At 38.0% G+C, this 26,494-nt stretch overlaps 1 protein-coding gene across 1 annotated transcript in view; it reads left to right on the forward strand.

Annotated features, from left to right (window-relative positions):
* The first annotated feature begins 933 nt into the window (after positions 1-933).
* Positions 934-26,494, forward strand: part of LOC105506922 (calcium-binding mitochondrial carrier protein SCaMC-1-like) — a 59,232-nt gene continuing 33,671 nt past the window's right edge. Inside the window, exons 1-4 of the mRNA XM_011935225.1 lie at positions 934-1,116; positions 6,880-7,006; positions 12,794-12,881; positions 19,103-19,214. Coding sequence (XP_011790615.1) covers positions 934-1,116; positions 6,880-7,006; positions 12,794-12,881; positions 19,103-19,214 — 510 coding nt within the window. The remainder of the gene's footprint in view (positions 1,117-6,879; positions 7,007-12,793; positions 12,882-19,102; positions 19,215-26,494) is intronic.

Consider the following 26,494-nt stretch of genomic DNA (forward strand, 5'->3'; position numbering starts at 1 on the left):
GTATTTTGCTGTTTACTTTTTCTCTATATTTTAGAACAAAATTTATGAATAGAAATGTGGCATACAAACTGGAACTGTTATGATGTGTGTTTCATATTTCTGGATTTGGAGAAATGTTCTAATTTTAATCGTATGTATCTTACCTTTATTTATTATTTATTTTTATCTTTCGTTTATTAATAGAGATAGAAGTATTTCTGCACACAACCCAATTAACTGGAGAAAGGTTACATGAAAACATGAAAAGTCTAATCCCACTATGGCCAAAATAGGTTTGCCAACATGGGCTCGGCCGGCAAGGAGGGAAGAGAGAGACAGGGACAGGGCAGAGGCTCCTCAGGAGGCCTTTCCTCTTTAGACCTCTTTTGCGGGGTCGCCGGGGTCCTGACCTCTAGGTGCAGGTCCTCCTGGGAGGAAGGGTGGCACCACAGTACTGGATGCTGGCATAAGAGCGCGTCTGAGCAGCTCACTCCTTGCCACATCTCCCGCGGCAGTGACTTCCGGCAGGCACTGAGTCTGCACCGCGAGAATCTCACACCCGCGAGTGCCCTTTCGAGCCTGCGGGGGAATGCGCTCCCTTTCCCCAAACGTCCCTCGGCTCCCCTATCGACCACCTGTCCAAGCGTTCTGGGTACCCAACGCGACCACGTCTGGCTACTCAACTCACGTCTGGCACCTCACCTCACACCTGGCGCCTCACGTGTCGCGTGGCGCCTCGACCAGAGGTCCCACAAGGTGGCGCCCGAGAGCCCGCAGGCGCGGGTGGCTTGGCTCGCGTGGGCTCCGAACTGCAGCGGCTCCGCCAGACAGTTGCAGAAGCTGGCTGACTGCCGGGACCCCCTGCTTTGCGCAGCCAGGCGTCGAGGAGGCGGCGGCGAGTGCCGCGGTGCGGGCGGGGTGGCCTAGTGGTCCCCGCAGCCTCTGGACCCAGCCATGCTGCTCTGGATGCAGGGCTTCGCGCTGGAGGCGGTGGCCTGCCAGGATGACGATGACTACTTACGCTATGGGATCCTCTTCGAAGACCTGGACAGCAATGGGGACGGCGTGGTCGACATCATTGAGCTCCAGGAGGGGCTGAGAAACTGGAGCTCCGCGTTTGACCCGAACTCCGAGGAGGTGAGACCGGAAGGTGGCACGGGCAGCCTGGGGAGACGTTGGGCAGAGGGTTAAGCAAACCCTGCCCTTTCCAGAGCTGCTTTCAAAGGCCTTTGGAGTAAGGGTGGGGTTCTCCTCTGTGAGCCTCGTCATGCAGAATAATGCCACCCGGCGAAACATGTTCTCTGTCTTCTTAAAATAGGCACTTTCCGGCCAGGCGCGGTGTCTCAAGCCTGTAATCCCAGCATTTTGGGAGGCCCAGGCGGGTGTATCGTCTGAGGTCAGGAGTTCGAGACCAGCCTGGCCAACATATTGAAAACCCGTCTCTACTAAACAAATACAAAAATTGCCGGGCGTGGTGGCGCGCACCTGTAATCCCAGCTACTCCGGAGGCTGAGGCTTGAACCCGGAAGGCGGAAGTTGCAGTGAGCCGAGATCGCGCCATTGCGAGATTCCGTCTCAAAAAAAAAAGAAGAAAAGAAGATAAAGAAAAAGAGCCACTTTCCTTGGTGACAAAGACCTCCAGGGGGCTTTTGGGGAGATGCGGTTTCTGGTGACTCGTTCAACATTTATGGAATCAGCACACAACGTCAGGGGCCATGTTAGCCTTTGTGCAGAAGTAAAGGACCATCTCTTTTCTTAGGGGTTTCTCTGCCCAGGGCAGTGTGCTTCAGGGTCGTCTCCAAACGACAGGCACAGATAAGAGCCCCAGAGCTATTCTCTTTCTGACATCTACAGCAAGGTCTACGGGAAGTCAGACCTTGATCCATGGGTGGGTTTACACTTCAGCTGATTGTTTTAGAACCTCACCTAAATTAGGAATACCTTCCTTTCTAGGCCAGTCTTGACTTGATTATTTTTAAACTATTTAGATGGAAGTTTCAGGATATCAAGAAAAAAATTATTTTATTTCTTCTTCAATGGTTAGCAGTCTTCACATGTAACTCCTGTTGAATTTTAGGAGTTATGTCTAAAGACTGTAAAGCTTTTTTATCGGTGAGTGTTTTTTTTTTTTTTTTTGGTTGTTGCTAGAAGTCCAAACCATCTGGACTCCTCTTTAGTGATGCTGGGCATCTTTTCATGTGCTTAGTAGCCATGAAGTTTGTATAACTTCTTTGGAAAAATGTCCAAGTTCTTTGCTCATTTTCAAATTAGGTGATTTTTTGTTGTTGTTGAGTTTTAGTTTTCTATATAGTTTGTGTATGAACCCCTTATTATATATAGTTTGTTTGAAGATATTTTTTAAATTTTCCTTTTAATTTCTTCATTGACTCATTTATTGTTCAGGGCATGTTGTTTAATTTCTATGTATCTGTGAATTTTCCAAAATTCCTGTTGCTCTTTATTTCTGGTTTCATGGCATTGTGGTCAAAAGAGATTCGATACTATTTCAGTCTTCTTACATTTGCTGAGGCTTGTTTTGTGCCCTAACATGGTCTGTCTTGGAAAATGTTCTGTGTGCCGTTAAGAAGAATGTGTATTCTGTTTTTGTTAGATGAAAGGTTTCATATTTGTCTGTTAGGTTCATTTGGTTGAAAATGTTGGTCAAATCCAATCTTTCCTTACTAATTTTCTGTCTAGATGAGATATCCATTGTTGAAACTGGGGTATTGAAGCTCCTGAGTATTACCATATTGCAATCTATCTCTCCCTTCGGATTCTATAATTTATAAATCATGGTCTGGTGTTGGGTGAGTACATATTTATAGCTCTTCTGTTCCCTTGATGAATTGAGTCCTTTATCATTATATAGTGTCTTTGTCTCTTTTTAGAATTTTTGACTTAAAGTCTATTTTGTCTTAAATAAGTTTAGCTATCCCTGCTCTCTTTTGTTTTCCAAAATAGTTTCAATTATGCGTGTCCTTAAAAATAAGAAGAGTCTTTTGTAGGCAACATACAATGAAACTGTTTTTAAAAAAACAAGACTTTTAAAATCCATTTATCACTCTATAGCTTTCTATTAGGTTATTTAATACATTTACATTCAAGGTAATTTTTGATAGGTAAGGATTTAATACTGCCATTGTGTTAATTGTTTTCTGCTTGTTTTGTAGATACTTTGTTTTTCTCTCCCTCTCTTGCTATCTCCCTTTATTGTTTGATATTTTTCTGTACTGGAATGCTTTCTATTTTTGTTTTGTCCTTCTACTAAAGATTTCTGATTTGTGGTTACCCTGAGGCCTACATAGAGCATCTCCTACTTGTAATAGCCTATTTCAAGCTGATAACAACTTAACTTTGCACATAGCAAAGTACTTTTATGGCCCCTTCTCCATATTTTTTGCTTTTGATGTCAGAATTTATGTCATTTTATAATGTGTTTCTTTTGACAATTTATTTTAGCTATAGTTATTAATAGTTTTCTTTTAACCCTTGCACCAGGAATAAAATTGCTTTGTCACCATTGCATTCCCAGAATATTCTAAATATGGATCTGTTTTACTTATACCATTTAGCTTAGTGCTTTCATTGATTCATGCCAGGTTTGATCTTTTGATGGTGTCCCATAGTTCCTGTAGGTTTTCTTCATTCTTTTTCAGTCTTTTGTCTTCTTGGTCCTCTGACTGGATAATTTCAAATTTTCTATTTGTTGCCCCATTGGCTTCATCAGAAGAAAGATCGAGTCTGTTGTTAATAATGTTTACTGAATTTTTCAGTCCAGTGATTGTATTCTTCATCTCTAGAATTTCTACGTGATTCTTTTTAATGTTTTTATTTTATTGTTGAGCTTCTTACTTTGTGTATTGTTTTGCCAAATGTCATTAAATGTTATATTTGTATACTCTTGTGTTGATCTTTTAGAGGATTATTTTGAATTCTTTCTCAGTAATTTCATAGATCTTCTTTTCCTTGGGGTCTATCATTGGCACTTTATTAGTTTCTTTTGGAGGTGTTATGATTCCTTGATTTTTTGTAATCCTTGTGTTCTTGTATTGTTATCTGCACATTTGCAAGACAGCCCCTCTTCTGTCCTTTAAAGTTGTTTTGAGGCAGGGATAAATCTTCACTATTTAGTCCAGCCTGTGATTCTGGAAGGACCAGCTGGTGATGATCCCTGGCAGGCAGAGCTTGTTGTGGGTTCTCTAGTTGGCTGAGATGTTGCCTTTGCTCTGATATCATCTGATATCAACATCTGGTATCAGATACTGGCTGGCTTGCACTATCTGATGAGACCACTGGCTGGGCTCTGCTGTCAGGCAGTCCTGTGATGGTTTCTGGTCAGGCCAGTCACAGTGTATTCTTTTAATGAACAATTTCACTATTTGGGTTCTTTAGTTAGACAGGACCATAAACTGGGCTCTGAGTTTAAGCAGAGTTGCTGCTCATGATAGGTGGGAGTAGGGGCAATGCTCCTTAGAAATGCATGATTGAGGATTGTTTCCCTGTAAGGGTGAATCCATGGGATGGGCTTTTGGTAGGGTGTGGCTGCTGCTTGACTTACATAGTCGAGCTAGTTTTGTCCCTTTGCTTGTTTGTAATGAGTAGAGGTAGGCATCTCCCTGCCTGGTTGGGGTCACTGGGAGCCTCTGAGGCTGGACATGAAGACTAGTTGTCTTGGGACCCAAGCTAGGTCCCGCTGTATTTTTGAAGGTGACTAGCTTAGCACTGTGGTCTATGAAGTTTGCTGGTATCTTTGATTGCGTGCCACAGCTGGCGGGAACACAGAGGTATCACCAAGATTCATGGTGCTAGTACTATGACCACTGCCTCCTTTCTTTGTTTCTACCTGACTCCAGTGGTCAAACCATGCCATTTTCCTTATTGTTCTCTGTGAGATGAGACTGGAGTGGGCTTCCTGAGAAGAATCTCAAAATGCTAGGGAAGCTGGATGACTGTTTCCGGTCCTCTTTTCTCTGGTAGAAACCCTGGGCCTAGGAAAATTATTTGTCTAGTGTTGTGTGGAATTGGGGAGAGGCTGGTGGTGTGGTCAAAGTAAGACAAGTCTTCTTATTCTTCTATTCAGTTTTCATTCAGTTCTTTGGCTCACACAGACATCTCAGGCTTGTTTGTAAGTATTGGAGTTTACAAAAAGATGTTCTGGTCTGTGTATAGTTCCTAGTTGAACTTTCTTGGAGGGGACCTGAAGCATGAGATTTCCTTTTCCACCATCTTGCTGATGTCATGCTTAAGAAATTTATTTTAAAATAAAAACTTATAATTTCCATAAATGGAAAATGAGTAGATTACAAGTAAGCATAAAATAAACAAATTGAAAACAAATGAGTATTATTAAATTCTGGCTAATTATTATACAGATACTCCTCAATTTACAGTGGGGTTATGTCCTGATAAACCCATCATAAGTTAAAAATATCGTAAGTTAAAATGCATTTAATACTCTAAGAAACCCATTGTAAATTTGAGAAATTGTAAGCAAACTGTTTTAAGTTGGGGATTGTCTGTATTGTCTGATGAAGGTGAGCCTGAGGCTTATACTCTGATTTTTTTCTGTAAGAAGTTGCCAGTACTTCTTACAGAAGTACTGTAAGAAATTGTACTTCTGTAAGTACAAAATTGATATGTTATCCATGATATAATCAGAGGATTGAAAGAAAATTGGAACAGGAATAATTTCCTCACATTGTAATTTAGTATTATTTAACTATTTTCACATATGCACCATATAAACTCCACTCATTGGAAAATTCCTGCAGAATTAAATTGAAATCTTTTTTGTGGCATGTAAATCCTTTCATGATCTCTCCCTTGCCTGCCTTATCTTCTACATTTTTCCCTTGCATTTTCTCCTTAGCAAATTGGATAAAAGATTATTATGATGATTAAATGAGTTCATTCAGATCAAACGCTTAGAAGTGCTCAATAAATATTAGCTGTTACTATCATCACTATTATTATTATTATGTTTTTCTAATTAGCATATATTCTGCCTCTTTGCAAACACTGTCACCTATTCCTGGAACATCCTGTCCCATTTATTTGTATAGCTATTTTTCTCTATAAGTCTCAGCTCAAGCGCTCTTCCTCTGTGAAGGCTCTCCTGAATCTCCACAAACCTCACTGTACCTTGAATACATTCCCTTATGTCAGCTAACACATTTTCTTTGGTTATATGCATGGTTTCTACTGGTCTGTAACTTCCTTCAGGGCAGAGACTGTATCTTCTTGTCTTTTAATCCCTAGCACCTCACCTAGTCAGACAGTGGCAGTTGCTTACAGTATTTATTTTTTAAATTCGATTAAAATGTATTAAGGGCTTATATATGCCATACTTTATGCTGGATATTGATAGTCCAAAGATGAAAAAGACATGGTCTAGAGGTAGAAGTTTACTGAAAATTGATATGCTTTACAAATATTATTAATTTTTTATTTAAAAAAGCATAAGGCTCCAGTGGGACTTGAACATACACTCTCACTTTATAAGGCTAAGTTTCAGACCATTATGCTGAGAGACATACTAGACATACTAGAATTCTACATAATTTTTTTCTCAGTTAACAGATTTTTTAGGTCTCCAATGGCAAAGGCTGTGTATCTGAGTGTCTTATCCCTTTCAGGTACTTGGCATTAATAGTTTATCTCAGGTAAATACTTACTAATAAGATTCATAATTATTTGAAATGGCATTGTGGCTGCTTAATCTACTATTGCACAAATTTAAAAATCACTTAATATACATAACCTGTAGCTGTGACTGAAAAGCTAGGATAATGGATGCTGATGGAAATCATAATTAGTATGAGTGAAATGTATACATGTTAACATGGTATAGTGACTTTACTTATGATACATCTGTGCAATGAGTTTCTTCTTTTTTTGTAGATAATTTTTAAGTCTGGAGATACCAACGATGATTTAGGATTGGACTTTGGAGAATTTATGCAGTATCTTCAAGACCATGAGAAGAAAATGAGGCTGGCATTTAATAGTCTGGACAAAAATAATGATGGTATGTGTTTTTTAAACTACAGTTAACTTAATATGAATATAACTGTCAGTCCAAAGGGCACTTTTAATAGCCTTTAATTTACTCTTACTATCAAAGATTTGGTTATTTCTACTAGTTGTTCGGCACTAATTGTTAAATTTCTAAGAATAATACATAAACTATATTTATTAGTAGTATAATTTCTATGTGGTTACCATCTTTTTAATAAAATAATTTTTGAGAAGCCTGTGACTTCTAAATTTAAAATTTCTTTGCTTAGTGAGTAGTGTTTTCCATTTTTTTGCAATATATGAGCTAAAAGTATTATAATAATTAAAAAATGACATTTGTTATTTTTGTGATGATTATAAAAATGTATTGGTTGCAGGAAAGTTAGAAAACACGTAAAGGTCCCAAAAGAAAGTAAAGGTTACTTGTAACCCTGCTATCTAGAGACCAGTTTTAACATTTTGATACATTTTAATGTTTCCTTCTAGAATTTTTTCTCTGTTTCTTTCTGCCTGCCTTTCTCTTTAAATGAAATTGCAGTCAAACTGTATGTATAGTTTGGTATCTTCCTTTTTTCTTTTAATGCTATATTGTAAGCATTTTCACTTTATTTAGTATTCTTCCCTCTGGTCCTTTCAGGCATTATTCTTCCTCTTGGGACTCTCCCGGTTCATCATATGTTTATATGTGTTAAACATTAGTAGTAGAGAAGATTCTTTTTTTTTTTTTTTTTGAGATGGAGTCTCGCTCTGTTGCTCAGGCTGGAGTGCAGTGGCGCGATCTCAGCGCACTGCAAGCTCCGCCTCCTGGGTTTGTGCCATTCTCCTGCCTCAGCCTCCCGAGTAGCTGGGACTACAGGTGCCCACCACCATGCCCGGGTAATTTTTTGTATTTTTAGTAGAGATGGGGTTTCAGCTTGTTAGCCAGGATGGGAGAAGATTCATTTTTAATGACCCCTGCCCAATTGCCTAGAAGGATTTCCAGGCCTTATGCCAATAATGGAGGCAAGTGGATGCATGTGGGCTGGTCTACTATCAAATTCACTAGCTAGAAGGATGCAAGGCCCCATGTGAACTGACCTGGTTAACTTCTCTCACTGTATTAGTCCATTCTCATGCTGCTAATAATGACGTACTTGAGAGTGGGTAATTTATAAAGGAAAGAGGTTTAATGGACTCACAGTTCCACATGGCTGAGGAGGCCTCACAATCATGGCTGTAGGCGAATGAGGGGCAAAGTCACATCTTACATGGTGGCAGGCAGGAGAGCTTGTGCGGGGAACTCCCATTTATAAAACCATCAGATCTCATGAGACTTATTCACTACCATGAGAACAGTATGGGGGAAACTGCCCTCATAATTCAGTTATCACCACCTGGCCCTGCCCCGACACGTGGGGATTATTACAATTCAAGGTGAGATTTGGGTGGGGACACAAGCCAAACCATGTTAATCACCAAGAAAGCATCTAAGCCCCTGCTCTGTTCAGCCAAAATGTCCATGGAATGCTGTTGCAAATATGTGAATGAAGTAATTATTAAATGTAATTTCATCATTAAGGTTCTTTTTTTGGATAGAGCTTTTTGGGGATTGAGGAAATGGAGGGAAAGGAACTAACATTTACTGAACTCTCCTACTTGCTATATTTGTTCTACCTATTTTACCTTCTACATCTTATTTTCATCTCACACAATCATCACAGCAGCTACGTTTTATAGTTGAGAACTCTAAAGCTTAGGAAGGCTCAATAATTTTGCTTACATTGGGTATCCCAATGAACCACACCTCTCAGGATTCATGCCCTTTTGTTGCCATGTGCCACACTGACCTGGGCTTGGCCATTTAGCTTACTTTAGCCCTTGGAGCATAAGCAAATCTTGATACAAGTACTTGTACATTGGGGCTTGTCTTCTTGAGTGCTGTCTCTTGAACACTGTAAACCACCACAAAAAAAGCCTAGCTGACATAGGATTCTTTTGGTGCTTCTTCACCAGCTGGAAGCCTTTGTGGCTGATGGCGCCTTTGCCCCAAGTTTTGCTTGTGCCCACTGGGCTTGCTCTGCCCACTTGGGCTGGCAGGCTACATTCAGCTTGTGCTGCTGGCCTGGATCCCTCACCTGCTGGCTCTACACTCAGCCCATGACTAGTCCAGGCATGCTGCCTTGAATGCCTTCCACCTTGGGCACCAGTGTCTAGATAAGGGGGAATGCAGTAGCACTTGGCAACTCAGAGATGACAGCAATTGCAGAGCCCCAAGATGTGTTACAGCCTTTTGCTCGGGGAGTCCTGAGCACTGAGCCACCAGGAAACATTACAGCTTGTTTGTGTTACAGCTCATTTATTCCTGCCATCCACCCACTTTGGCAAATGGGGGCCTGTCACAGCTTGTTTGGTCCCACCACCCTGCTCCAGTCATGGCTCCTGGGCTGGCCCAGCCCTGCTGCTGCAGCTTCCCATCACATAGGGTGGCAGCCCATTGCTGGGGAGAAGGGTTACTGTGTTATAGCTCTGACTTGGGGAATTCTGAGGTCTGGACCCCCAGAAGGGTTGTTGCTCTTCATTCCCATAGTCTGGCAAATGGGAGCATGTCACTGCCTGTTGCTCAGAGAGCTGGCCAGGAATGTGTTATAGCCCTTTTTGCTCCTGCTGTTTGGCAGGCTCTGGGTTCTTGTCCTATAACCAAGAAGTATGAGTTTACATGGACACTGGAGAGTCAGCAAGGCAGGGCAGAATTTTATTGAGTGAAAGGAGGAAAGCTCTCAGCAGAGAGGGGACTTGAGGGTGGGTGGCCCTCTGTGTGGGAGTGGGCCTGAAAGTGGGTAGTACAATGTGTGACTGAGTCTGGGGTTTTTAATGAGCTCCGAATGGGGGAGTGCATGCTGATTGGTCCATGGACAGGCCTGGAAAAAGCACTATTTCATTGGCTAAAAGGCATTGAGGAAGTTCTCACATTAGTCGTGGACTGTGGTAGCTCACTTTTCAGACTTTGGGCTGTCTTTGGTTTGATGGTTGGGTTTCAGCGGGGACTTGCTCGTTTCTGCCTGGAAATTCGTCTGCCTCCTGCTGCTATCATAGGTACCCAGGGGGAGAGATCACATGGAGACAGTTACCCAGTTAGTCCTTAACTGTTCTATAGTCTCATCTGAGGTGACAGACATGTGATTGAAGTAATCTTGGCCAGCTGCAGTTGAACCAATAGTTGATTAAATTTACATGAATGACCAAGACAAGATCAGAAAAAGAACCAACCAACTGAACCAACAAGTTTAACCAAACTCAGATTGCATATTCATAACTAAGTATAGTCTTTGTAAGCCACTAAATTTTGGGGTGGTTTGAACTTAGCAATAGATCACTGGTACGGGAATGGAATATTTTACATTTCTCCCTGGAATTACATTGTTAGAATGGTTGCAGTCCTCCCCTCCATCTCTCTAAATACTCTTATCCCATTCAATTCATTTCAGTTCCACCTTCTCAGTGAAAGCTTACTGCATATAATTAAAGACAACACTGAATGTCCCTTTAAGCCCGTAGACCTTGATTATGTTCTGGATTGGATTACCTATTTTTTTTCCTACATATTTGCCTAAATTCTAGGTTCTTTTAAGTAAAGATTACTTCATATATTTTAGTCAATTAAGCAAACAGTATTCGACCATTATATATGAGCTAGTGCACTAGGAACTATGTTAACGAAAGTCTTCAGAATCACAGTTTTGGGTGGAGTAATAAAAGACATATATAGCTATACACATGGTAGACTATGATCATTACTATAAAAGTGATACAAGAAGAACTTAATTGTGTCCAGGCACAATTAAGATTTGTACTGGGTTAATATATAAACAGAAATGAAAAGAAATGATTTCTTGAGCGGAGACAATAGCGTGAACAAAGGCATAGTTGGGAAATTACCAGAGAAGGTCAGAGCTGATTAAATGACATTTCCAGTTCGGTCCTGACTTGCTATTTTTTTGGAACATTTCATTGATATATATAACATATACTGCAAAATACATAAATTATAAATGTAAGCTCCATAAATTTTCACAAGGCAAACTTGCAGCATGAAAATAGCATCTAGACTAAGAAGTAGATTATTACAAGCATCTCAGAAACATTCCTTTTTTACCCACTCCAAATCACTACCCCTCCTCTGCAGGTACCTACTGTCCTGATTTCTGATACCATATGTAAGTTTTCAATACATCTTAGTTAAATAAATATGTGTACCTTGCTCATACTGTACCTATTATTAAAATGATTTTTGTTTCTTTGGTGGTCTCTTGTTTATCCTTTATAGGACCTCATTTGTGACTCTTATTTACTGCTTAATTTACCCTTCCATTGCATTTTATTCCTAGCTCTTCTATTAACAAACATTTAGCAGTAATTATTTTTAAAGTACTTGGTGCATCTATACAAATTGGTAAACTCCTTTGGGGTGTTTATTAATTTTTGGATTCCTTCACATTTAGCATAGTGATTTGCATAGTAGGTTTTCAAATTTTAAAAATTATTAAATTGAATTGAAGAGTATAGTATTTGAAGATTATAATGGTATATAAGGCAGAGGATCCTGCCTCCCCTATTGAAGAAACTTTGATTTCTAGGTTGAGTAATAGACCAGTAAACTACATTCTATGGAGCTTGAAATACTGGAGGCCCTTGAGTCATTGCAAAGAGTCTGAGATTCTATAGATGATTAATGGGCTTTGTCTATCGACCAAATAAGTAACATCTCACACATATATGTGTGTATAAAGGTATGCATAGGCAGCTGTAGTTCATAAATACAAATTAAAAGTGTGACTAAATGTATAGTAACTTTTTGACATTATGTATTTTTCAACTAGGAGACACTAAAGGTAATTTATTTTTACATTAAAACATTGTCCTTATATTTAAAAATATTGGATATCCTCAACTACTTGCTTTATGCAAGAGAGGAATCAAAGTTTCTTTGGACTTGGAGAGTGATAGGATTAGATCTGTGTTTTAGAATTTCAGGAGAATATGCAATACTTAATTTTCCCTTCACAACCTCCAACATTGTGAGTGAAATGCATAGTAAGCTTATATTAAATATATTCATTGATTTGAGTTATTTAACATAGTATATGATGTGGTAAAACATATACTATGATTTAATGTATAAATCATATAGATTTGATTCATATATTATCATAATATATCATAACATATATATCATAATATATACATCATATTGTGTGTTAAATCATGAGTTTGGTGTTGTATTTTAAGTCAATTGTTTCTTTGAAAGCTTACCTTATAAAACACTGACTGGCCTTATTTTCAGGCCAATGGATCAAATCTTCGGAATTGACTTTTTCAGTTCTTTCCAAGTCAAGAAAATCTTATAGACCTACAATTCCATTGGAAATGCCTGGGGCCAAATGTGGTTTGAAATTTAAAATTTGGATTTTAGAAAAGTAATGCAGTACATATATGATATGGGGACTATGGGGCACCACCATGTAGTTATAAGTATGAATGCTTCTGCAGTGAAACGTGAATATTCACACTACATTAGATAAGTAATTGACTAAAATTAACCTAATATCCATTTAAGGTAGATTTTGCCACCAAATGAACTTTGGTACCAATTTTCCAAAACGTTTGTTAGGCTTTGACCTGTGGATATGGGATTATAGGTCAAAACATATGGGCCTTATAGGTCGAAAACATATGGGCCTTTAAAGCCCTTTACATTGTAAGTATATTTGCCTTATTGTCTTTTCAGATACTTTAACTTGACATTTTTTCTTTTTTCAAGGAGTAATAGATGCTTCAGAAATAATTGCTGCTTTGAAATCTCTGGGTATGCATATTTCTGAAGTCCAGGCAAAAACAATTCTGAGCAGGTCAGTCCTTGTCTTTATTTTTAATAACTTTTTCTTGTGTTTTATACTTGATGTTAGGAACTAATTGCTATAAATGCGGCATTTCACCCCTTATTCTATAACTTGGTAAACAAACCCGCTTGTGTGTTTGCTCAATTCTGTCTTCGTTGAAATCTATCCCTTTCAGAGCAGCCTGCAATGTCATTCCCTAGGTTGACCATTTAAGCCTCAGAAACCAAATGAAATTACACATACTACCAGTGTAATGATTTTTCAAACTGTTCTTAAGAGGGGTTTCTGTGTATTTGTGGGAGGAGGGAAGGAGAGACAGATCAGAATGAGTTTCTGGCTCCCAACTATTGCTTGAACCAAACAGTTCTGCCTTCATTTGTTTTATGTCTTAAACTTTCAGGAAGATTTCTTTTGAAGAAGGGATTCCATGGTTGAAACCATTAGGCTTTTATGTAAAGGGACAGAGACAATTTATCCTAAGGAGAAATTTTAAAAGAGCATGAGGGAGGGGAAAGTAGAGGAAGGTAGAGTTGAAAAGAAAACCTTGTATTTTCTGGACGCTTTTACGCATGCTTAATCTGCCGTTGTCTCTTGTACCTGCAAAGCACAGAAGCTTGACAGTAGTATGCTGGTTCTCAAACTTCCTTGGGCTTGAGAGTAAGAACTGTGAAGTGAGCACTTTGGTTAACTCTAGGACCCTCTGGAGGTGGTATATGGGTTTTCAAACCCTCTTTCAGCTAGCTCATCCCTGAAGTTACAACAGTTTGGATTTGCCCATAATGCTGCCAAGTGTCTAGTGCTTCTTATGCCCTCTGCATAGAATAGATTCTGACTGGGTTAGAATGACATGTTTAATGATATCTGTGACTTTAAACAGCCTCAAGCTGTGATATTCTAGTTTTTAACAAGGATGCAAGATGTGTTTATACCTTGAGAAGAACCAGATAAATTGTGGTGTGGGAAGTGGAGGAGACAAAAGCTATAATTGCCATGTAAGATACTACTCAAAAGATAATACTGTGAATTCTGGTGGTTTTATTTCTGTCTTTCCAACCCTTAGACCTTTGATTAATGAGTTTTTCTATTCTTGCTGGAATGCTGTTGGTAGTGATGGGCATTCCCTTTCCTGATCTTAAAGGGAAAACTTCTCATATTTTACCATTAAAAGTGGTTTATCATCTTCATCATATTAAGAAAGTTCCCTTCTATTTTGTCAAGAGACTTTTAAAAATTACAAATGGGTTTAGATTTGTGAGGTGATCATATATATCTTTCTTTAATCTGTTAATGTGGTGAATTAACTTACAGATTTTTCTCTTTGTTGATTCATCCTTATATTCTTAGGATAAACACAACTTAAAAATATTGTGGTGGATTCGATTTGCTAAAATTTCATTCATAGCTTTTACATTTATGTTCATGGCTGAAATTGTCTTGTTCTTTTCTTTCTCTACTGTCCTAATCTGATTTTGTTTCTTAGATTACAATGACCTCATGGAGCAAGTTGTGGAGTAGTCTCTCTTTTTATATTCTCTGTAAGAGATTGAATGTAATTGGATTGATTGTAATACGACTTACAGTATTTATAGGGTTTTCTTTCTCCTTTCTTTTCTATAAATTTTTCTCATGTTTTTTCTTATTTTTTGTTGTGGTTTGTATTTATATACTTTGTTTCTTGTTAGTAGTTAGGCTTGAAATTTTACTATACAAGTTTAATTTAAAGGCTGAAGTTAAACAAAATCTTTATACCCTCTTCAAACAATAGAGTTTAGGACACTTTTAGCTCCAGTTACCCCTCTCCTAATTTATATGCTGTTTTATTCTCTTTTTAAACTGAACAAGTAAGTATTGTAATTGTTATTTTATAGAGAAAATTTGATTGATGTTTTTATATTTAGCATCTGATTTACTCACGATTCTTCCTTGCATCCCACACTACTCATCCAGGATAATTTTTCTTCATGAACTGCATCCTTTGGAAATTCTTTTAGTGGAAATATATTGGTATTTAACTCTTAGTTGTTGAGCATCTGAAAGCATGTGTATTTCACTTTTGTTCTGGAAAGAGAGTTTTGCTAGATACACAGTTTTAGTTTGACAATTATTTTTACTCAGAACTTTGAGATATTATTCTACTGATTTTAGATTGCACTATTAGATGGAAGATTGGCCTAGTCTTTATATTGATCCTTGGTAGGGGATTTGTCTCTTCTCTCTGTGTTCTCTTATGATCTTCTTTTTGTCTTTTGGGTTCTGTAGCTTTTTATCTAGTGAATAGGCCTGTCTTGCTTTCTTTTTATTAATTTTACTTCCTCAGTGTTAATGTTGTACTTCTTGAAACTATGTGTTTATGTCTTATGACAGTTTAAAAAAATTCTCAATCTTTATATTTCAAATACAGTTTCCTCTTCATTTTCTTTGCCTTTTTTTCATCTTTTCTACTTTCTTCTTTTTCTGTGCAGCATTCTGGGTAAGCCCTTCAAATATATCTTCAATTCCCCTCTTCATCTATCTCTTTTCTTCACTTAACTGTTCTACTGAGTTTATTAACAATTTTTTGTAGAAGTTTTTGTCATTTGGTTCTTTTTCAGATATGTTTGATAATTTCTTATAGTTTATAATTTCTTGATTGTTTTATGATTCTATCTTTTATGTCTTAACATGAAATATATCCTGTTAATCTGTATCTTATATCTGACAGAATATTTTGGCTGTTGCTGTGGACAAAATCTAATTACATACTATTACAAGAGGTATATTTTTAAGTAAATGGAAGTGTTAGAAGAAAAGGATGGAGAAAGCAAAACATTACAAAAATAAAAAGGGGCATTTTATAATGATTAGGGATTTTATTTACCCAGAAGATAGAATTCTAAATTTGTATAGGTTTAATAATATAGCCCAAATTTATAAATCAAGAATTAATAAACGTACAAGGAAGAATAGATAAGTAGTCAATGATTATAGTAAGAGATTTAACTCAGATTTCTCAGCATTTAATAGAATAAGCGGATGGAAAATGCCATCTCACTCATAGGTGGGAACTGAACAATGAGATCACTTGGACTCGGGAAGGGGAACATCACACACTGGGGCTTATCATGGGGGGGGAGGGGGGAGGGATTGCATTGGGGAGTTATACCTGATATAAATGATGAATTGATGGGTGCTGACGAGTTGATGGGTGCAGCACACCAACATGGCACAAGTATACATATGTAACAAACCTGCAGGTTATGCACATGTACCCTAGAACTTAAAGTATAATAAAAAAAAAAAAAAGATTAAATATAGCAGTACCATCACCAACCGTTACCTAGAAAACATTCATAGAATATTGCACTCAAAAACTGAAGAATATGTTTCTCTTAAAGCACACGTATGACATTTATAAGAATTGCCCATACATTGGGTCATAAAGGAAATGTGAAATACTTTAATAAAGAACTGGAATCATACAGAATATGTTTTCTATTCATAAGTAATTAAACTAGAAATAAGCTTTCTTAAAATAAAAAATAAGATTTTTTTAAAAAAGAAGTAACAAATAGGACAAGTTTGATAGAAACTTGGGAGTTTTGTCAATCTATGGATTTTTTTCATTGATATGACAAATGGTGTTTTATAAGCCATTACTCACAAAATTATATGTTGCTATACTGTTTTTGGAAAATTTGAAATACACTGCTGAATCATACTCCAATTAATTATGAGCTACTGATAGCAATGATTTATTCAAAATTTATTTATAGAACTTCTATAAACATCAGTCATAGCTGTAGTTACAAAAGATGTAGTTGTGAACAAGCCAAAGTCCCCACTTGAGGGTTTCAGGCTAGTAGATAACTCCAGATGATTATAATGTAATGTCATAAGGCAAAGCAGATTGAAGCGGTACACATTGCCCACAGGTGAATTTTGTAGGGAATGTTTCGTTTACCTGAAAATGTCTTTATATAACCTTCAATTTTGAAGATTATTTTTATTGCAGTTGCATTCTAGGTTGACAGTTTTTTTTTTTTTTTTCTAGCACTTTGAAGTTATCACTAAAGATGTCTACTATTGGCCAGGCGCAGTGGCTCACGCCTGTAATCCCAGCACTTTGGGAGGCCAAGGCAGGTGGATCACCTGAGGTCAGGAGTTCGAAACCAGCCTGGCCAACATGGTGAAACCCTGTCTCTACTAAAAACACAAAAATTAGCTGGGTGTGGTGGCAGGTGCCTGTAATCTCAGCTACTCGGGAGGCTGAGGCAGGATAATTACTTGAACCTGTGAGGCGGAGGTTACAGTGAGCCTAGATCGTGCCACTGCACTCCAGCTTGTGCTTGGCGACAAGAGCCAAACTCCGTCTCAAAAATCAAACAACAATAACAACAAAAAAGATGTCTGCTATCAAGAGCTGACTCTGGGCCAGGCGCGGTGGCTCAAGCCTGTAATCCCAGCACTTTGGGAGGCCGAGACGGGCGGATCACGAGGTCAGGAGATCGAGACCATCCTGGCTAACACGGTGAAACCCCATCTCTACTAAAAATGCAAAAAAAATTAGCCGGGCGTGGCGGCGAGCGCTTGTAGTCCCAGCTACTTGGGAGGCTGAGGCAGGAGAATGGCGTGAACCCGGGAGGCAGAGCTTGCAGTGAGCCGAGATCGCGCCACTGCACTCCAGCCTGGGCGACTAAGCGAGACTCCGTCTCAAAAAAAAAAAAAAAAAAAAGCTGACTCTGATGTCAGTGGTTGCTTTTTTTAGTTCCCCCTGTATGTAATGTTTCTTGCCCTCACTTCCAACTTTGCTTTCTTTTTTGAACTCCAGTATTGCTCAGCTACTGAATTTCTACAGACTCACAGTCCTTCAGTAGCTATTTTTGTCAGGCCGATGGAGTCAAGTGTAGCTTAGTATTTGGCCAAAGATTCAAGGTTACCCGTATAGTTTCTGGAACACCGTCCAAAATTTGACCTGAAAATTCCTGCCCTCTCAGCAGCCCTGAGCTCCAGTCTTTGTTTATTCTACCCACCTGTTCTTTATTTAGGCTCCTACTTGTCTATGCTGCTATTTGAAGTGTCCCTAGCCAAAAATGAGAATCAATGGAGAGCTCAACTTCTCCGTTTCCTTCTCTCAAGTATCACAGCCCTGTCCTGTTTGTAGACCAATGCCTGAAAACAGTTGTTTCATATATTGTGTCCAGTTTCAGATTGGTTTACAGTGGCAATCTAAGTTCTATAGCCACTATTTTGTCTTGGCTAGAACTGGAAATTGTACTAATCTTTTTGTTGGCAGAATGGAATTTGTTTTTCAGAATTTGTATTTACAATAATGCTACCTAAAAAGCATTTCACTAATTCCACCTTTTAGTCAGACAATGAAACAACTTAAAAAAATTGAGATGCTTAAAAATTGAGTAAATCCTAAATTTTCCATGGTAAAAAGTGAGTTTTTAAATTAATAAAAGGTTGTTTTAAAGTTGATTTAAAAGCTATAAATAGGGAGAAAAGGATCAGAAGTAAAAATAATACTTGAAGAGCCAAAAGATATAAAATTACCCTTAAATCAGTTTTATTCACTTTTCATCCATTTATTCATTGATTCAACAGATATTTATGGAAGGCTAAGTATTGAAGATACACAGATGACTTGGCCTTTCCCTTCAAAATATCATAGGAAAATATGGGAGAAATACATACAAGTAAATAATTAAAAAGCAATGTGGAATAAAATCCACTAGAGGGACATTCTGCCCATTACCTGATCAGCACTTCTTGAAGCTATCAAGGCTATCAAAAACAAGGAAAGAGAAACTATCATAGCCAAGAGAGCCTAAGGAGACGTGATGACTAAATAGAATGTGCCATTTCAGCTGGGATCCTGAAACAAAGAGAGAACATTAGTTAAAAACTAAGAGACTCTGAATAAACCATGGACTTTAGCGAATAATAATGTAGCAATATTGGTTCATTAATTATAACAAATGTACCATAATAATGTGAAATGTTACCAATAGGGGAAACTGAGTGTGGGGATATATGGGACTCTCTGTATTATCATCTCAATTTTTCTGAAAATCTAAAATTGCTTAAAAAATAAAATCCATTTAAATAACAATATGAAAATACAGTAATTTGATGAAGTCCAAAGGAGTGGCTCCAACAATAAATATTTAAGAAGTATTTATTTTTATAGTGGTGCTAACTTTGATATAAATGTTGCAAGCACTATTTTCTTTTTTAAAAAATTTCAGCATGGATACTGATGGGTCAATGACAGTAGACTGGGATGAATGGAAGTACTACTTTTTACTGCATCCTGCAAAAAATGTCACTGAAATTATTCATTTCTGGAAGCGTTCTACTGTAAGATTACTTTGTATTTTACTTTGTTTTTATTTTGTTCTCTATGTCATAGCTGCTATGATAATATAATCCCTACAATCCTTGCAGCCTCAGGGGCTAAACTTACAATATTTCCCCCCAATAATGTTCTGCTAATTTAACAAGGGGTATTAGTATTACGTGTATAAACATAGCAACCAGTTTCTTTGTTTGCCAAAATCTAGAACTTAACATCATAATCTACCTGTTGAAAGTGCCTACTTTGTGTTAAGAATTAATTTCCATTACATAGTATTTAGAATGTCCTAGAAAAGTGAAAAATAATATATTTTTCTTTTTTCACAGATATGCTGTATCTGATTGGGTCTTCTGTCTTAGAGAACGTAAAGTCAAATATTAGGATTTGAAAATTTTAGAACCAGAAAGGGTCAAATATTTAATAATCTACCTGCTCATGTTATATAAGCACTTGACTTGGAGTTTTAACAAGGAGATCTTGTAATTGAAGACTTTGTTTCCTTTTGCAGATCTCAGGTGTGGGGGTTAAGTTAATTATTTTTTCATGGCTTACTATTCTCATTCACCCTCCTGAGTTTTTGCCTCCTCTCCACAGAGAACATAGGGGAAGCAAAGAGTACAGGCTCTGGACTGCCTGGGCTTGAATTCCACATCTGCCACCCACTTGCTATAACAACCTCTCTGTGCATCATTTTCCTCAGTTAGATAGTAGAGATAAAAATGATAAACGTTTTGAGAATTAAATTAGTACATTAGTTAGTATATTTAAAACAGGGCTGAGCACGTAAGTGTTCAATACATGTTAGTTGTTATGATAGGCACTTATTCTGTCTAATATGTTTCATTTCTGTTCTTGGATATTTATATATTTACATATTCTTAGGACACATGTAGTACTGTTTCACGCATGTGTTTTTGATTTGTATAGCTAGTGTTGTGTTAGAGGCCACATCTGATTTCTTACTTTATGATTTGTCCTTGACGTTATATGCTCATCTTATTTATTGCTTCTAACATACTCATAGCATGAACTTATTTCTTCTTTCTTGTCTATTCCCCAAGAAATGGACATCTATTTTGTCTCCAACTTCACCCATTAAAAATGCTTTCCTTTTATGTACTTTAGAGAATTTCACACAGTTTTGTAAGTCATAGGGAATACATTTTACAACTGCTAAGGTATCCAGTTTCAATTTTGTTTTAATTTCATGAAATATTGCCATATTTTTTTTTCCAGAATGGCTAACTGTAGCAATTCACACTCCTGCCAGAATGTATGAAGGTTCCCATTTCTTTATGTGTTGTTTATTACTTGGTATTATTCAGTTTTATAGTATTTGCTGTTCTGTTGGGCATAAAGTTGAATTTCATTGTTTTAACATGCATCTCCTTGATTCCTGGTACATCTGAACATCTCTTCATAGGAAAATGATATTCACATGTTCTTTTCTATGAATTGTCTGTTTATATGCTTTATCTAGTTTTTTATGGATTTTCTATCATGTCCATAACGTTTCATAAAAGTTACATATTTATCCTAGATAGTAATCTTTGGTGTATTCAGACTTGCACATATTTTTTCCAGTATGCCATTTGTCTGTTGTTTCTTTGTTTTGTCCATGATATTCATGGTTGAACAGAAATCTTTGATTTTTGGTCGGTAAATCCACAAAATATGTAATGGTTTACAATTTTGGTATCTTATTTAAGAAGTACTTTCATACCTCTTGGTCACAAAGATGTTCTGTATCTTCTGTTAATTCTATGGTTTCTGCTTTTACATTTAGGCCTTTAATGCATCTGTTAGTTCACATTTCTATACGATTAAAAGCAGGGCTCTGATTTTATTGTTTTTATATGTAGAGGGAATATTCTCACACATCAAGCTTCCATAAACACTTGGATATTTTCTTGAACTCTCTTTTCTGTTCCATTGTTTTGTTTTTTATGCCAGTATTGAACTGTCTTTATGACTATGGTTGTGTAGTATAATACTGACCTGGTAAATACTTCCTCTTTGTCTTCCTTCCCTCATTGATTTTTCTTATCTTAAAATAATTATTCATTTTATTTTATTTATTTATTTATTTATTATACTTAAATTTCTGGGATATATGTGCAGAATGTGCAGGTTTGTTACATAGGTATACATGTGCCATGGTGGTTTGCTGCACCCATCAACCCATTACCTGGGTTTTAAGCCCTGCATGCATTAGATATTGGCCCTAATGCTCTCCCTCCCTTTACCCCTCACTCCCTGACAGGCCCTGGTGTGTGATGTTTCCCTCCCTGTGTCCATGTGTTCTCATTGTTCAACTTCCACTTATGAGTGAGAACATGTGGTGATTGGTTTTCTGTTCCTGTGTTAGTTTGCTGAGAATGATGGGTTCCAGCTTCATCTATGTTCCTGCAAAGGACATGAACTCATTACTTTTTATGGCTGCATAGTATTCCATGGTGTATATGTGCCACATTTACTTTATCCAGTGTATAATTGATGGGCATTTGGGTTGGTTCCAAGTCTTTGCTATTGTGAATAGTGCTGCAATAAACATATGTGTGCGTGGATATATACCCAGTAATGAGATTAATGTGTCAAATGGTATTTCTGGTTCTAGATCCTTGAGGAATCTCCACACTGTCTTCTGCAATGGTTGAACTAATTTACACTCCCACCAACAGTGTAAAAGTGTTCCTGTTTCTCCACATCCTCTCCAGCATGTTGTTTTTTAACTTTTTAATGATCGCCATTCTAACTGGCGTGAGATGCTATCTCATTGTGGTTTTGATTTGCATTTCTCTAATGATCAGTGAGGATGAACTTGTTTTCATATAGGCTTGGGGTTTCCACCTTCTGAAGCCACAGCCTGAGCTGTATAATGGCCCATTTCAATCATAGCTGGAGAAGCTGGGACACAGGGTACCAGGTCTCTAGGCTGCACACAGCATGGGGACCCTGGGTCTGGCCCAGGAAGCCACTTTTTCCTTCTGGGCCTCCAGGCCTGTGATGGGAGGGGCTGCCATGAATGTCTCTGCCATGGCCTGCAGACATTTTTCCCATGGTCTTAGGGATTAACATTAGGCTCCTTGCTACTTATGCAAATTTCTGCACCTGGCTTGAATTTCTCCCCAGAAAATGGGTTTTCGTTTCTGTCACATAGTCAGGCTGCAAATTTTTTCAAACTTTTATGTGCTGCTTCCCTTATAAAACTGAATGCCTTTAGTAGCACCCAAGTCACCTCTTGAATGCTTTGCTGCTTAGAAATTTCCTCCACCAGATACCCTAAATCATCTTGCTCAAGTTCAAAGTTCCAGAAATCTCTAGAGCAGGGCCAAAATGCCTCCAGTCTCTTTGCTAATACATAACAAGAGTCATCTTTACTCCAGTTCTCAACAAGTTCTTCATCTCCATCTGAGATCACCTCAGCCTGGACTTTATTGTCCATATCACTGTCAGCATTTTGGGCAAAGCCATTCAGCAAGTCTATAGGAAGTTCCCAGCTTTCCCACATTTTCTTGTCTTCTTCTGAGCCCTCCAAACTGTTCCAATCTCTGCCTGTTACCCAGTTCCAAAGTTGCTTCCGCATTTTTGGGTATCTTCAGCAATGCCCTACTCTACTGCTACCAATTTACTGTATTAGTGCTTTTTCACACTGCTGATAAAGACATACCCAAGACTGGGAAGAAAAAGAGGTTTAATGGATTTACAGTTCCACATGGCTGGAGAGGCCTCAGAATCATGGTGGGAGGTGAAAGGCACTTCTTAAATGGCAGTGGCAAGAGAAAATGAGGAAGAAGCAAAAGTGGAAACCCCTGATAAACCCATCAGATCTTGTGAGACTTATTCAATATCACAAAAATAGCATGGGAAAGACTAGCCCCCATGATTCAACTACCTCCCCTTGGGTCCCTCCCAGAACACATGGGAATTCCGGGAGATACAATTCAAGTTGACATTTGGGTAGGGACACTGCCAAACCATATCACTGATATTGAACATTTTTTCATATGCTTGTTGGCTGCATGTATGTCTTCTGAAAAGTGCCTGTTCATGTCCTTTGTCCACTTTTTAATGAGGTTAAAAGGTTTTTTTCTTGTAAATTTGTTTAAGTTCCTCATAGATGCTGGATATTAGACCTTTGTCAGATGTATACTTTGCAAATACTTTTCCCATTCTGTAGGTTGTCTGTTTACTCTGTTGATAGTTTCTTTTGCTGTGCCAAAGCTCTTTAGTTTAATTAGATCCCATTTGTCAATGTTTGCTTTTGTTGCGATTGCTTTTGGTGTATTTGTCATGAAATCTTTGCCCGTTCCTATGTCCAGAATGGTATTTCTTAGGTTATCTTCGAGGATTTTTATAGTTTTATGTTTTACATTTAAAATCTTTAATTCATCTCAAGTTGATTTTTGTATATGATATAAAGAAGGGATGCAGTTTCAATCTTCTGCACATGGCTAGTCAGTTATCCCAGAACCATTTATTGAATAGGGAGTCCTTTCCTCATTGCTTGTTTTTGTCAACTTTTTCAAAGATCAGGATGGTTGTAGGTGTGTATCCTTATTTCTGGGCTCTCTATTCTGTTCCCTTGGTCTATATGTCTGTTTATGTACCAGTGCCTTGCTATTTGATTACTAGAGCCCAGTAGTATAGTTTGAAGTTGGGTAACGTGATGCCTCCATCTTTGTTCTTTTTGCTTAGGATTGTCTTGACTATGTAGGCTCTTTTTTGGTTCCAAATAAATTTTAAAATGGTTTTTCTCTAGTTCTGTGAAGAATGTCATTGGTAGTTTGATACTAAGAGCTTTGAATCTATAAATTCTTTTGGGCAGTATAGCCATTTTAACAAGACTGATTCTTCCTATCCATGACCATGAATGTTTTTCTATTGTTTGTGTTGTCTCATTTCTTTGAACAGTGTTTTGTAATTCTAATTGTAGAAATCTTTCACCTCCCTGGTTAGCTATATTCCTAGGTATTTTGTTCTTTTTGTGGCAATTGAGAACATTATTGTATTACTGATTCCACTCTTGCATTGGATGCTGTTGGTTTATAGGAATGCTAGTGATTTTTGTACATTTATTCTATATCCTAAGACTTTGCCAAAGTTGTTTATTGGCTCAAGGAGCTTTTAGGCTGAGACTTTTGGGTTTTCTATATATAGAATCATGTCACCTGCAAACAGGGATAGTTTGACTTCCCCTCTTCCTATTTGGAAGTCCTTGATTTCTTTCTCTTGTCTCATTGCTCTGGCCAGGATTTCCAATACAATGTTGAATAGGAGTGGTGAGAGAGGGTATCTTTGTCTTGTGTCAGTTTTAAAGGGGTATGGTTCCAGATTTTGCCCAAACAGTATGATGTTGGCTGTAGGTTTGTCGTAGGTGGCTCTTATAATTTTAACAGGAATAGTACCAGCTTTTCTTTGTATAAGTGCGATAATTTGTATTTTAAAGTATGTTTCTTATATGCCTAGTTTATTGAGAGTTTTTAATATGAAACGATGTTGGATTTTGTCAAATGCCTTTGCTGTGTCTATTGAGATAATCGTGTGGTTTTTGTGTTTAGTTCTGTTTATATGATGAATCATATTTATTGATTTGCATATATTGAACCAACCTTGCATCCCTGGGATAAAGCCTACTTGATCATGGTGGATTAACTTTTTGATGTGCTGCTGGATTCGATTTGCAAATATATATATAGTTTTAGAGACAGAATCTCACTCTGTCACTCAGGCTGGAGTGCAGTGGTCTGATCTTGGCTTACTGCAGCCTCGCCCTCCTGGGTTCAAGCAATTTTCCTACCTCAGCCTCCTCAGTACCTTGGAACACAGGTGTGTGTCACTGTACCTGGCTATTTTTTTTTTTTTTGGTGGGGGGGGTCAGTGGGTAGAGATGCGATTTTACCATGTTGTCCAGGTTGGTTTCAAATCCTTGAGCTCAAGTGATCTGCTTACATTGGCCTCCCCAGATGCTGGAATTACAGGCATGAACCACTGTGCCTGGCCATTTGCAAGTATTTTGTTAAGGATTTTTGCATCAATTTTCATCAAGGATATTGGCCTGATGTTTTCTTTTATATTGTGTCTCTGCCAGGTCTTAGTATTGGGAAGATGCTGGCTTTCTAGAATGAGTTCAGGAGGAATCCCTCTTTCTCAATTTTTTGGAAAAGTTTCAGTAAGAATGGTACCAGCTCTTCTTTGTACATCTGGTAGAATTTGACTGTGAATCCTTCTGGTCCTAGGCTTTTTTGGGGGGTTGGGGGTTAGTAAGCTATTTATTACTGCTTTGGTTTCAGTTTCAGAGCTTGTTATTGGTCTGTTCAGGAAATCCATTTCTTCCTGGTTCAGTCCTGAGTATGTGTCTCCGTCCTGGAATTTATCCATCTCTTCTAGGTTTTCTAGTTTGTGTGCATAGAAGTGTTTGTAGTAGTCTCTCATGGTTGTTTGTATTTCTGTGGAGTCAATGGTAACATCCCCTTGGTAATTTCTAATTGTGTTTATTTGGATCTTCTCTCTTCTGCTTTATTAGACTGACTAGTGGCCTATTTATCTTATTAATTTTTTCAAAAAACCAACCCCTGAATTTGTCGATCTTTTATATGGCTTTTTGTGTCTCAGTCTCCTTGAGTTCAGCTCTGATTTTGATTGTTTCTTGTCTTCTGCTAACTTTGGGTTTGGTTTGCTCTTGCTTCTCTTATTGCTTCTAGTTGTGATGTTAAGTGGTTAATTTGAGATCTTTGTAACTTTTTGGTGTGGGCATTTAATGCTATAAATTTCCCTCTTTTTTATTGTACTTTATGTTCTAGGGTACATGTGCACAACATGCAGGTTTGTTACATATGTATACATGTGCCATGTTGGTGTGCTGCACCCATTAACGTGTCATTTACATTAGGTATATCTCCTAATGCTATCCCTCCCCCGTCTCCCCATCCCACAACAGGCCCCGGTGTGTGATGTTCCCCTTCCTGTGTCCAAGTGTTCTCATTGTTCAGTTCCCACCTATGAGTGAGAACATGCGGCGTTTGGTTTTCTGTTCTTGCGATAGTTTGCTGAGAATGCTGGTTTCCAGCTGCATCCATGTCCCTACAAAGGACATGAACTCATCCTTTTTATGGCTGCATAGTATTCCACGGTGTACATGTGCCACATTTTCTTAATCCAGTCTGTCACTGATGGACATTTGGGTTGGTTCCAAGTCTTTGTTGTTGTGGATAGTGCTACAATAAACATCCGTGTGCATGTGTCTTTATAGCAGCATGATTTATAATCCTTTGGGTATATA

Source organism: Colobus angolensis, unplaced genomic scaffold (genome assembly GCF_000951035.1).
Source record: "Colobus angolensis palliatus isolate OR3802 unplaced genomic scaffold, Cang.pa_1.0 Scaffold141, whole genome shotgun sequence".
Taxonomy (NCBI): domain Eukaryota; kingdom Metazoa; phylum Chordata; class Mammalia; order Primates; family Cercopithecidae; genus Colobus; species Colobus angolensis.